The 14688-nt window shown below is 32.7% G+C and overlaps 1 protein-coding gene across 1 annotated transcript in view; it reads right to left on the bottom strand.

The window, feature by feature from the left end:
* The window catches only part of GLRB (glycine receptor beta), a 102620-nt gene that overhangs the window by 35719 nt on the left and 52213 nt on the right, over positions 1 to 14688 (bottom strand). Inside the window, exons 5-7 of the mRNA XM_045085074.1 lie at positions 5732 to 5961; positions 5521 to 5603; positions 3793 to 3933 (exon numbers count right to left, since the gene is read on the bottom strand). Of these exons, the coding sequence (XP_044941009.1) occupies positions 3793 to 3933; positions 5521 to 5603; positions 5732 to 5961 (454 nt within the window). The remainder of the gene's footprint in view (positions 1 to 3792; positions 3934 to 5520; positions 5604 to 5731; positions 5962 to 14688) is intronic.

The following is a 14688-nucleotide window of genomic DNA, read 5'->3' as shown; positions in this document are numbered from 1 at the left end:
AGATTAGAATATTGGGGCTAATGTAACAAAAATTAAGAACTGACTGGAACTGAAGTAAATTCTAATTATGCCAAATGTTTCCAAATTATATAAAACAAAACAAAACAAACAAACAAAACAGCAAAAACATTAAATAACCCCTGGGGATGTCTTCTATTTTATAAAAAATACAAATTAATTAAAAAAAAAAAAAAAAAAAAAAAGTAGAAAATCAATTTAAATTATTCACAAGTTTTTAAAAGATACAAGAGGTCAAACAATGAAAACTCCCTCCCTTGTGTCTTCCCACCACTCATCTTAACTTCCTGCCTGCATAAATAAGAACATGTTTCTAACTAAAAATCATGTGCAAAATTTCCAAAATAGAATCTTTCATAATTCCAATTTTCCGCAATTAAGAGAGTCACAGTACCTCCTAAAAGTGGTTCTGAAGTACCTGGCTTTGCAATAGTATCACTTACTCAAGTTCATTTTATGTGTACCTAGTGCCTGTGAGATAGAGAACAACATGTATGTGTTTACTACATATTTTTAGGTACCCTAAATTGTCACAAATATTACAACAACTTACTCTAGGGTTGCTCACTCTAAAATGAATTTTGCATTCCATCCCACCACGTTTAAATAACAGCCTAAATAACAGGACTCCTATAGTCTGAAGCCGGTTTCCACCCCCTTCTTTTATGAAGGCACCCACTAGGGGAGCTTCCCAGGACTGGGATGAATTCGGCAATAAAATATATGCTTGGATATAATAGTGATTTGCTCCATAAACTTTTATGAGAAACATTTCTTGATCTTTTTTGATCTTTTCCTAGTACTGTTACATTTATGAGAGGCAGGTGGGCAGCTAATTGATATAAATGTTCATTGGCAAATTCAATTTACTTTCTGTTTCCTGTGAGGTTTTATTTCACTATTATTCACTTAGGCTTTCAATTTAAGTATTTCTGTATACTTGTTTTCCTATCCATCTCTCCACCTCTGTAACATCTATAATTATAAAATAACTGTAATTTTTAATAAAGTTAAAGCCAAATCATCATTTCTGATTATTTCTGTACTAGTTAAAGAAAATACTGTCCATCATTTTATAAATGTTGCTGTCTATATCATTTTCACTATTTTACATATTAGGCATTCATATATTTAGAAGTTTCCATATTTATAAATACATATCTAAATATTATCCAAATATTAAAATGTTTTACTTATATTCATATGATGACTCATGTAAACACTGATAACATGCTTATTGAAACACAGTAAATGACAATTATCATTATGTTAGACATAAGTTCTTTTATCGTTATTTTGTGTAGCTAATGAGAGATCAGCGACTTACTTAAAACAGCTCAAAAAGGACTACAAAAAACTTTCATGTTTATAATCTTGAGTAACCTCTCAAGCACAAAAGGATCTTATTTATTTTATGTGTGTACCATATTAGAATATAGATCTATAAAAAGACAGAGATATCTCCTTTTTTCCTTGTTGCATCCCCAATGAAGGTTTTTAGATGTAGGACTTAAAGGTAAAAAAAATAGGTTAAAAAAAAAAAAAGCACCCAGGATTTTCAATGCTATCTCATAATTTTATGCTATTACATAAAATCGGAAATAAAATTACTAGCTTTATTTTCATCTTTAGACAAAGCTTAAAACTTCAATAAGGTCATTTCTAATTTCTCAAAACAATTTTGAGCCTATTCATTTTGAAATATTAACCATATAATCTAGATGTGGATAACTATTTGCAAAGTGTAGGAGACTGACTTCACAGGTAGTATAGCAATGTCAGACTCACTATTCCAGTCATCACTCAGTAACTATATGACTTGGGTAAGTTTCTTTGGTCTATTATCCTAACATGTAAAAAAGGGAAAATAAAAGTACTGAATGCATAGGGTGGTTGTGAGAATTAAAATAGAGTTCCTGCAGAGCACTTAAAATAATGCCTAACAAACAGCAAGAAATCCAAAAGCTATCTACCAAATATGTGTTTCTAAACAACAATCCGAAAAGGATTGTCCTTGGCTTTCAAGCTTTTTTTTTTCTTTTTTCTTTTTTTTCCATTACTAGGTGACCTGTCAAAGTTTCTAAAAACGGTAGTGCATTTCCCTTAATTTGAGTGAGTACAGAGAAAAGGAGTACAGTTCTTCATGCAGCAGCTGACATTGATTTGCCTGCAACTTTCCACAAGTCCCTCAATCACTGTGCTCCTCAGTTATTTTCTGTGTTAAATAAAGGAACTGGTTCAGAACTGTCAATAAGATCACTAAAAGTCTATGTATCCAAATCATACATGAGTGTTTTGATGGTCAAATTTTTTGAGAGTTCTCAGGTTTTCCTTTTTAAAAAACTTTATAATTTCTTTTAGCAGTGTATTTGTTTTTTATCTCTCTTGTTCTAATATACTATAAACTCTATAACAGAAGGAGCTATTTATATATAAATGCTATATAATCCATTAAATTATGTGAGTGTCAATGACAACAGATGCTCAAACTAACTTTATCTCCAAGTTGCCTAAGTGTTGCATTTACTGTAGCCCTGTAAATGTGTCAAAGTTCACTCTGCCTTTTTTTCATATTATATTTTGTCTTTGATGATGCCATGATGGCAGCATTATAAACTCAAACATCTGATCTCCCTGAATCCTACACAATTACAGTATACATTTTTACTTTTGCAAGTCAACATAAATGTTACAATACATTAAATTATACCTATTTCTCTATCTCACTTTTTAAGATTTATTTATTTATTTATTTAAGAGAGATTGAGAGTGAAAGAGCAGCTGTGGGTGGTTGGGGGGTGGGCAGAGATAGTCTCAAGGTGACTCCCTCCTGAGTACAGAGTTCTACACCACCTTGATCTCAGGATTTTAGCCAAAATCAACTGTTGGGCACTTAACCAACTGAACCACCCAGATGCTCCTAATTATATCTATTTCTGAACACCTTTGTCATATCTTTGTTTACTTCCTCATAGAAAATTAGAATTGCATAATTCAAAATTGAAATGATTAGTTTGAAAATAATGAGCAAAATTCAATCAGCCTTTTATGTATATTACTATAGGAAAAGCCATTATATTTAATAACTGAAACCCTCAATAACTATAACGGTCAGTTGTAACTCAAATGTTGTATATGAATCATATTATTAAAGTATTGATTAGTGGGTATATTTTCATTTCTGCAAAGCTTGAAGTAATGTAGTGAATGAGGTTAATTTGTTGTGCTTTTCACAATTAGCATTCCATAACCTAGGCCAACAATATTATACAGGCAATATTAACTGATGCCCAGTTATTCTCCACACTTTCCGCTTCCTGCGTAGCATAAAGATCAGTGCTTTCTGTAACTAAGAATATGGGTCAACCAACATCTAAACCTGCCTAAAAGACAGGAGACAAGTGTGTATGGACTACATTCATCAAATCCATGATGTTTGGTCCCAAACTGAAACTTGCCAAAAAAAGAGTTTCTTGGCAACACCTAAGAAAACTATTGCCTGGGAGAGTTCATATTACTAAAATAAAAAATTGAAAACCTCTTGTTATGTAGTTACATAAAAGCAAAACTATGTAGTAATAAACATTTTTAAGAACTTTAGTGAATGTCATTTTATGAAAGATTTAAATATATGAAGGTAAAGATAAACTACTTATAAATACTGAACTCACTATTTAAATAATTTTCTTCTATTCTGTTCCTGATATATGTTAAAATTGAAACAAACCTTTGAAACAGGACTTAGTTTTGTTTAATTCAAAGAATATTACTTACCAGTGCCTTTATAGTATTTTGTACAGTTGCCATATTCTATATCTTCCTTTTTAATATCAAACTGAGGCAAGGCGATTTTTTCTAACTGAACAGGATCCCCTGACTGCCAGATAAATCGTAAATCATCAGTTGTATAGCCAACTATAAACAAAAGTAAATAAAAATATTAGTTTGAAAGGTAATTAATATTTTCTTAATATTTTAAGAATCCAATTATTACACACATAAATGGTAAAAGAACAGGTCATTCTTCTTTGAAACTCTTGTTAAAAATGCAGAGATAAAATCTATGGCTATCAATGAAAACAGCAGCACAAATTTACAGATAATTGGCTTAAAGAAAGAACAAACCAAAACAATGAGCATATGGTACACAGTTACAATCTCACTGCCTCCTATATAGTAGCATACTTTGCTATGTCAGATTTCAGAGCTGTCATCAATAAAAAGTAAATAAGTCATACTAGCTTTCTGAATATATTCAGAATAAACTCATTCACAATTATACAATATACTACCTGAAAATTAAAAAAAAAAAAAACCCTAAGCACAAATCACTTATATTTTTGAAGAAATAACTACAAACTTCCCTAAGGGAGTTGCATTGCACAGGAAAGCAGGAAAACAGTCTCTCAAGTGGACATCATTACTAAATGTGAAAGCACATATTTGGGGTTTAGGTAATATGGCTACAACTCAAGGATCCTATGGGGTTTTACAGCATATCATAGCCTACCATTCAACTATAAGTACTTGGATTTTTCAAAGCAATACTTCAGTGCATCTGACAATAGATTTGAATATAAATACCCACTTGGAATTTCCTACACAAATACATAATAACACAGACATAAATGGATACAACACACAAAAACGTACATACATACATACACTTACATCTGTAAAAATCTCAATTTATACTTAGAAAGCACTTGAGATTGTTCAGATTTAGGTTCCAGCTTCAGTAAATTTTTTTTTAAACAGCAGATAACCACAAAGTAACTTTAAAGCATATCATCTAGCAAGTGTATATATATTTTACAAGGCTATTCTTTATTTTTTTGCTGAGAGAGTTCATTGAATATAGGTCTTCAGGCTAAGACTTCCTTATTTTAGTGTTAGTTTTTCAAGTTTTATGTCCTCCTTTTATTTTCAAAGGATAAGCATGATTAGCAAATTAATTGGTATATTTTAAAGATAATTATTTCAATAATTATTTCAGTTAATATACCTTATGCCTTAATGTGGTATATCTTTCATGAAGTGAAAAACATATGATCATAGAAACACAAAAATCCCAATTTTGCAAAAAAAAAAAAAAAAACTTTTTAGACAATCCACAGAAAATGACTACTTGGTAGGATTTAGGTGCTGTTTTTTAATATTTTCAAATTTTATGATCTGAACATGTGGCTTTAACAGTAGAACAATTATTAAGATATGATTTTCTCCTTTATTTATATTATCAATTCAAATGATGATGGCAGTTGGAACAATTTAGCAGTGTACACCTACATAAACTGAAAGCAAAACCTAGCACCCAAAAGATGTGTCTATCTTAGTAATTACTAGAGTAAAAGAATAACAATTATCCTAAATAAATTATTCTACTATTTGTAATAAAAAGCATTAGTTTGACCATTGTTATCTAAGAGATTAGCAGAATGTACTGGTTAGAGATTTTAAGAATTTGTATTCCTATTGTCACTTAGGGTCTCATTTACATACAGCTCTCCAGTTGCATCTTGCAACGTTGTGTATCCATGGGAAACAAGGTCAAGTCCAAAGGGCATGAAAGAGTAATAGATAACCTGAAAGTAGAAACAGAGGTCTTAGATGTCACTTAATGTGTTTGTCTGTGATAATCTGAATTTATACACACACACACACACACACACACACACACACGTAAGGCTGTACAAATATTATTAAAGAGTACCTCATGCTGACAAGAACATCTCCATCACGAAAAATAAAAAGAAGGATATTTTCCTGGGTCACATCATGAAAATTGGCACTTTTTTCATTTGCGAAAAATAAGTCAGGTTTCCATAGACATTTGTACATTGTGGGATCCACCGTCAGTGCATCCGAGCCCCGAAAATCACTAGGGAGCTTCAGCCTGGGATCATTCCATTTCTGTCTCAAGAAGATGTTAACTCTATAGTCCTGGAAAAAAGTTGTGTGCATGTGTGTGTTTACTGCTATTTGAAAGAATATATTCAGCACCAGAATGAAAAGAGTTTCAGTGATAAGCAGCACAGATATTTTTATTCTCCCTCCACCCAACAGGATCAAAACTGCTTGGTCAATAAATATAAAGACACCATTGTGTCTATTTAATAACTTTACAGAAATTTCCTTAGCACTTGTTAGCTCCGATATCAAAATATAACTTTACCAATAATTGCTTCACCTTTTTACAAATACCAGTTATGCCAGTTGGTTAAGTGATATTATCATATAAAATAAAAAATTTAAATAAAAAAAAACATGAGATTACTAAATATTGTCATTCTTCCTCCAAAAAAGTAGGATAAAATTTAATTAAAAATAGATAAGAAGCCAAGGGAAAATATTTCTACTTGCCTTTTACTAAGTAGCAAGGTATAAAAACAATATATAACATGTATATATGTCTATAACACATATAGTTATCTACATATATGTAATAAGGAAAAGATAAACTATTCTTGACTACTCATGTGTATATGATTGTAGAGAGAATGTGAGAAAGTCAAATGAGACTTGCATCGTGCAAAACAGATTAAGTATATCAAAATTTGAGTTACGTTTATTTAAATAAGAAGAAAAATGTTTTGAAATCCACTAAAAAGCTGGCCATTTTACTTCAGTTTTTTGTCTATCTTCAAAAATACTCATTTTAAAACTTTGTAAAAATTGAATTATGTCAAGATATAGATATTAAGAATATGAGAACCTAGAAACATGTTTAGTAGCTTAATACATTTTATATCATCAGTGAAATGGGGGTCTGCCACAAATCAGATTGTTAGCATGTATGTACTTAGCACTGAGCATGGTGCTCAGGACTTTTGATTTTAATTTTACGTACTGCACTCAGAACATGCACAGAAGTGCTCAAGGTAAAAATTGTTTTGGGCTTCAGCTTCCTTGCTTTCAGTCATTCAAAATTCACAAAATGCTGTCTATCTATAACCTTTCAACATGATGAAAATGAATCAAAAACCAAATAAGCAACTAGGAAGGAAGACATTATAGATCATCTTTTATTTAGTAATAAGAATAGATTTCTATGAAACCTAAGTGCACATGTTTTATGTATGTATAACATATAAAATAAAACATAATCAAGGAGTAATAACTGTCCCAGTGAAAAAGCTTGGAAAATTTACTTTCTCACATGATCTTCAGACTCTGCATAATAACTGTAGAAGGGTAAGGTACGTAGTAATGACATCCACATACTGAAGTATAGATAGTGAAATAAAATTTAAACTACCTACATCTCATAGCTACTCTAAACTTAAGATTTATTAAAAAAAATTCAACATGTATAATACAAATTGATTCTTAAAAATCATATGCAGATGATGCTAGAGGACCAAAGTCAAATAAATTAAAGATTATATAAGCTGGCACTGAACATATATGCAGCACTGATTAAAAAAAAGATAATATCTTTCTAATCAAATGAACATGGAATTAAGGAGGGAATAAAGGAGGCTTAAAACTCTGGAAAATAAAGAGCTGCATTGTACAACTATATGAACTGTCAAAATATACAACTATCTTAAAACTCATAATGGGACTTTATTGCTTCACATCTGACAGTGATTATGACAAAAAGAACTAACTCAGACGCATCCAAGACAAAGGCTTATCTACATCACATGGTGAGACTTCCAGAAGACCTCATCTTGCTTCCTGATGCAAGCTTTTTTCCATTCCAGGCAAACATGCATGGCCCTCCCCTTTAAAAAGAATACACATTAGGTTCAATTATTTTCTTTTTTCGAAAAAAGATTTGAGAGACAGAGAGAGAGCACACAAAGAGGGGTACGGGGAAGAAGAGAGAGAATCTCAAGTAGACTCCCTGCTGAGCATAAAGCCCGATGTGGGGCTCCATCCCACGACCCTGAGATCATGACCTGAGCCAAAACCAAACCTGCAACACTGAACCCAATGGGCCACCTAGGTGCCCTGGGGTTTGATTTTCTAATAAGATACCAGTTACATTACCTTAGCTAAAGCACATGGTTGACATACACTTGACATTACTTTGAACACTTAACAGTATTCAACTTTAAATTATTTGCTAAAAAGCTTCCTTGGAATGACCTGCTTAAATTATCAGCATTCTAAAATTAGGTAAACTAAAGCTATTTTATTACCTTTTCTATGTACTGTGTCTTATCAAAAGGTATATCATCAAAAACTACATCTTTAATCTTCCATATTTAAAATGTGCATTCACAATGTCATGGTAAAATATACATCCTTAACCTGTTTGCAAGATTTAGTATGAAAAATAACCAGATGACTTTGCTATGTATCTGTAAACACATTATTAAAGCCATGACTCCTTACTTTGGTCATTACATGAAAATATACAAGGTAAGTTCTTCTATATGTAATTTCTCATTTGTTTAAACATATATAACTATAATACAACTATTTAGGTATTTACTATGTGCTAGGCATATTTAGTCTAAGGCTTTGCAAAAAGAAATATATTCCTCAGAGTTTATACTAAAAATACTTTCCTGATTCTCTTATATGCTTCCTATTACAGGAAGGCAAGACTGAACTATCGTATCATTTTTTTAAAAGATTTTATTTATTCATTTGACAGAGATCACAAGTAGGCAGAGAGGCAGGCAGAGAGAGAGAGGAGGGAGCAGGTTCCCTGCTGAGCAGAGAGCCTGATATGGGGCTTGATACCAGGACCCTGAGATCGTGACCTGAGCTTTAACCCACTGAGCCACCCAGGCACCCCTCGTATCATATTTTTCTTTTCGCCTGGCAGCTACACCACTAAAGACTAAATTCTATAGCCAGTTGAATTAATAATTTCTCTCCCATATCCTTGTATGACTATCACTGTGTGGCTCTTGCATATTTAGTCCTATTTCAATTATTACCTTGCATATTTTTGGTATTATGATACACCTAAAACATTTGACAGAAATACAGATGAATCAAAAGTCAAATAACAATTTAGGTATTGTCTTTTTTTTTTTAAAGAATATTTATTTATTTGACACAGAGAGAAAGAGAGAGAGAGCGCGCACAAGCAGGTGGAGTAGCAGGGAGAGGGAGAGGGAGAAGCAGGCTCCGCACCAAGCAAGGAGCCTGATGCGGGAGTGTATCCCAGGACCCTGGGATCATGACCTGAGCCAAAGACAGACCCTTAATTGACTGAGCCACCCAGGCACCCTGGATTGTCATATTCTTGACAAGAGTCTGTCAACATTGTTTGTATGCCACTTCCCAGAAACTGCCAATGTGGCTTTTAGAATCAGGATGCTTTATTTTAGTCTAAAATTAGGTTTTCATATTTTAATAGAATGTTAGCTCTATGTTTAGAGATACAGATATTAAGACCTATTGGTATTCTTTAGATGAAATTTGGAATGTATGTTAGTTTACATCATGGTAATTAATTTCCAATGACATATCGATATTTTATAACAATACTCAAGATATCTGACAGGAGTTAAAGCAATTCTAAGCTTTAACTTGGGAATATTTTGCATAATTAAAAATAAGCAACCTTGCAATGTCTGGGGTAGAAATTTAAAAATTACCCCAGAATTACTACTGAGTTCCCCTTAAAATCTCCATACATACACACATTCTTTGGGGGAACACTCTTCTATATTCCACAATTCTATCTCCAAAAATTGTATGGGTAACTCATCTAAAATTATACAGCGAAGTTATTTTTCTTTTAAAACTTTATATCATCTCACACCAGTCAGAATGGCTAAAATAAACAAGTCAGGAAATGACAGATGCTGGCGAGGACCCTCCTACACTGTTGGTGGGAATGCAAACTGGTGCAGCTACTCTGGAAAACAGCATGGAGGTTCCTCAAAATGTTGAAAATAGAACTGCCCTATGACCCAGCAATTGCACTACTGGGTATTTACCCTAAAGATACAAATGTAGTGATCCAAAGGGGCACGTGCACCCAAATGTTTATAGCAGCAATGTCCACAATAGCCAAACTATGGAAAGAACCTAGATGTCCATCAACAGATGAATGGATCAAGAAGAGGTGGTATATATACACAATGGAATACTATGCAGCCATCAAAAGAAATGAAATCTTGCCATTTGCGACAACATGGATGGAACTAGAGTGTATCATGCTTAGCCAAATAAGTCAAGCAGAGAAAGACAACTATCATATGATCTCCCTGATATGAGGAAGTGGTGATGCAACATGGGGGCTTAAGTGGGTAGGAGAAGAATCAATGAAACAAGATGGGATTGGGAGGGAGACAAACCATAAGTGACTCTTAATCTCACAAAACAAACTGAGGGTTGCTGGGGGGAGGGGGTTAGGGAGAAGGGGATGGGATTATGGACATTGGGGAGGGTATGTGCTTTGGTGAGTGCTGTGAAGTGTGTAAACCTGGTGATTCACAGACCTGTACCCCTGGAGATAAAAATATATGTTTATAAAAAATAAAAAATTAAAAAAACAAAACAAAACAAAAAAAACTTTAAAGTAATTCGAATGGTGCTTCCCCATGTGAAGTTCATTCTTCTAAATCCTTCTTGAAGTCTAATCAGTGCTTCCATCAATCCAAGAATAACTTTATAATGCTTATATCTTTATATCAGTTCTTAAGTTCAAAACATTTTAACCAGCCACAAGCTGATTAAAGCCCAGCGTGTGGCCCTACATAATATCAAAGGTTTTGACAAAACAAAACCTATCTGTGGAAAAAATTACAAAATTACAAATTATATAAGAATGTTTTAATGCCATCCCTTTTAAAATTCTATCTATCATCACAAGTAATTTTTTGTAGTTATATGAATCAAATTATAGAGTCTAATATAATGGAGTCAACATAGACTTGGAAATACAAAGTTTCTCACTCAAGTTTCAGCTCTGAATCTTATAGCTTTGACTCTGAGCAAGTTTCTTAAACTGTCTGAGCTCAATTTTTAACATTAAAAAATAAGAATCTTAATTCCTAATGTGATAATTCAATAAAATGCTCAATATAAAAGATTAATATAGTGACCACTATATAAATATCAGTTTCCTTTCCATTAAACATCCTTGATAATCTAGCTACAGAATATATCATTTATTTCCCAAAGATGTTTATTTAAATTCCTCCTAAATCTCTAGGTGATGGGTTGGCTCACTCATTCAATTCAAAAATTATTTATTAACCATATATTACTTTCCATGCTCTAGGTACTAAGGACACACTGTGAGTACTCTCAGACTTCAAAGAAATAATTGTCAGTTACATTGACAATCAGTCAAATATAAAACAATTTGAAAAAGACTCTGAAAATGGAAATAGATTGCTATGGGGCATGTAGACTCAGGATTAGTTAAAAGTAACAAAGTGAACTGACACCTACACTGAGACTTGAAGACAGGACAATTAGACAAATGTGGGTCTGAATTATGTCCTATTATGTGTCCTAAGGCTAGTCACTTAACTTCTCTGAGCTTAAATTCATCAATAAAATTAATCCTCAGTTATTCACAAGAATCAAATGAAAGGTCGTACCTAAAGCATGAAACCTGGAACAAAGAGGGTACTCAAAAGTTAACTAATTTATTATATGTATTATTAACTTTATTACCATTATAGTTATTATCACCACTTTGAAATGTTTCACAACTACCATTGACAGCATTCCTTTTCTATAGTTACAAAGATGCCACCTGAAAGTTTCAATTGGTTATTGAACATCAAAACTGACTTTAATTCTATACTTTAAAAGATTTTTAAAAATGTTTTTTGGGTAACAGATGTGAAGACTATGTTAGTAGCTAGTTATAAAAAGATGAATATAATATAGTACTAGAAAAAAAGGCAATTTCTGATTATTAATATGAATTATTAATATCTGATCAACCTAATATTATTCAGATTTCAAAGACTTAAGATACATCTACTAACAATGGTAGGTTTGTTTTGTGGACTAACAAAATAAAACATCTATGGTTTTTATGTTTAAGACTAAATTCAATGGTTACAAAAGAGACTGAGTTAACAATCAGTTTTACTTTACTAGGTTAAACATTTCTTCCTTCATTTTTTCATTCATTAAATAATAATTCATTAAGAGCTTTCTATGTTTGAAGGTCTGAGCTACCAGTCTGAAAGAGATAAAAATTTGAGGGCCATACCCTCAGGAAGAGATTTTTTAAAAATTGTGTTATGTTAGTCACCATATAGTACATCATTAGTTTTTGATGTGGTGTTCCATGATTCATCGTTTGTGTATAACACCCAGGGTTCCAGGAAATCCATGCCCTCTTAATACCTATCACCAGGCTCACTCATCCTCCTCCCCCCCCTCCCTTCTAAATTTCTCGGTTTGTTTCCTGGAGCTCATAGTCTCTCAGAGTTTTTCTCCTACTCCGATTTCTCCCCCTTCATTTTTCCTTCCTCTTAGTGTCCACCATGCTATTCCTTATGTTCCACAAATAAGTGAAACCATATGATAAGTCAAACAGGAAGTGATGATTAAACAAGTAAGGGAATAAATGGTAAGGATTCTAGGGGTGACAGCACTTACTGAGAGAATGAATGATCACTACAGACACAGGTCAGGAAAGCCTGCAGATAGTGAGTCTGGGGAGTTCTCTAAGAGTTGGCAGAATTTTAATAGGTGGTGATATTAAGAAAGGGCAGGACTAAAGTAGCAGGCAGAAGTCACTGTTTCTCAAGTGTTTTGTCAGCAATACAAAAGAATCACTAAAAACCAAGAAACATAAAGTAGCAGAAATAATCAAGATCAGTACTAAAAGGAGGCCAGAGCATGAGACAGAGGTTTGGGAGTGGCCAGGAGAAAGACGCTAGTTAAAGTCAAGACCAAGAAGAAATACACAAAATACATCTTAAAATGTAAAAATAAGAATACAAACAACCCCATTAAAAAAAATGGGCCAAAGATCTTAACAGACACTTCACCAAAGAAGATATACTGATGACAAATAAGCCTATCAAAAGACGTTCCACTTCATATGTCGTTAGAGAGATTCAAATTAAATAATTAAAACAATGATACCAATTACACAATGATCAGATAGGGCCAAATCCATCACACTGACAACACCAAATGCAAATGAGGATATGGAGCAAAAGGAACTCTCATTCACTGATGGTGGAAATGAAAATGGCACATCCACTTTCGAAGAGAGTTTGGAAGTTTCTTACAAAACTAAATATATTCTTACAACACTGTACTCCTTGGTTTTTACCCAAAGGAACTAAAATCTTACACAAAAACCTGCACGTCCATTTTTATAGCAGTTGTATTCATAATTGCCTAAATTTGGAAGCAACCAAGATGTCCTTCAGTGGGTGAATGGTTAAACTGTGGTACATGCAGACAAAAGAATATTAGTCAGCAAGAAAAAGAAATGAGCTATCAAGCGATAAAAATATATGCAGGAACCTTAAATACATGCCAGTAAGTAAAAGAAGCCAATCTGAAAAGGCTATATGCTATATGATTCCAATTACATGACATTCTGGAAAAGGCAAAACTTGGATACAGTAAAAATCAATCAATCAATCAATCAATCAGTGGTTGCCAAGGATTACAGGGGAAGGAGAGATGAACAGGCAGAACACAGAGGACTTTTAGGGTACTGAAATTCTTCTATATGAAATTATAACTGGATACATATGTTCAAACATTTGTCAAAACTCATAAAATGAACAAGAGCAAACCCTAATGTAATCTACAGACTGGTTGATGATGTGCTATTGTAGGTTCACTGATTGCAACAAATACACCCCTTTGGTGCAAAGGTTGATAGTGGGGGAGGTTGTAGGTAGGGGGCGTAGGGAGTATATGAGAACTCTCTGTATTTTCTGCTCTATTTTGCTGTGAAGATAAAACTGCTCTCAAAAAAAAAAAAAAAAAAAAAAAAAGTCCAGTTTTAAAAGTAAGGTACTTGGTACTTCTGATCTGTCAAATAAATAAATAAAAATCTTTAAAAAAAATGATCTTTAAAAGTAAGGTACTTGGTACATAAATACATTTCAAAGATGTCTACTGCATACAACTATGTAATAGCCAAAACCAAACCAAAACAAACAAACAAAAAAACAAACAAACAAAAACCCAGAAACAATCTAAAATCCATCAGAAAGGACAGATTAGTAAAATGTGTTATTTTCATATGAAAGAATTATATTTAACATTAAAAATATGAACATGATTTATATAAAACAATCTGATAGTTCTCTCAAAAACAGAGGGGGTACTGTACATTTCTTTTAAGAAAGTACTCTCATGGAAATCTCTATAGCAAAATTTGCTATGAAGAACCAATAAACATGAAGATACATTCTGCCCCACTAAAACAGAAAAACAATGAAAAACAATGAAAAACAAGATTTTACTTTTCCCTTTGCCCATGAAGTTAGAAATGATGATGAGTAATCCTACTTATCACTGGTAAGGCATAGAGAGTTGGCACATTCATACACCAACAATAGCAACATAAATGCATAAACTCTCCTGGAGTATAAGCTAACCTGGACAGTTATTAGGCAATATGTATCAAAATGTAAAGAAAAGTAAATACATTTCAACAAAGTAATACATTCTAAGAAAGATATGTACAAAAGTTACAAAGGGTGGATGTAAAATATAGTATAAACAAAATGAAAGGGAATAGACAAGAAGGTA

This window comes from Mustela putorius, unplaced genomic scaffold (genome assembly GCF_011764305.1).
Source record: "Mustela putorius furo isolate JIRA1106 unplaced genomic scaffold, ASM1176430v1.1 tig00000056_pilon_pilon_pilon, whole genome shotgun sequence".
In the NCBI taxonomy this organism is placed as follows: Eukaryota; Metazoa; Chordata; class Mammalia; order Carnivora; family Mustelidae; genus Mustela; species Mustela putorius.
Note: the sequence above shows the minus strand (reverse complement) of the source record. Positions and strands in the feature narration are given on the sequence as shown.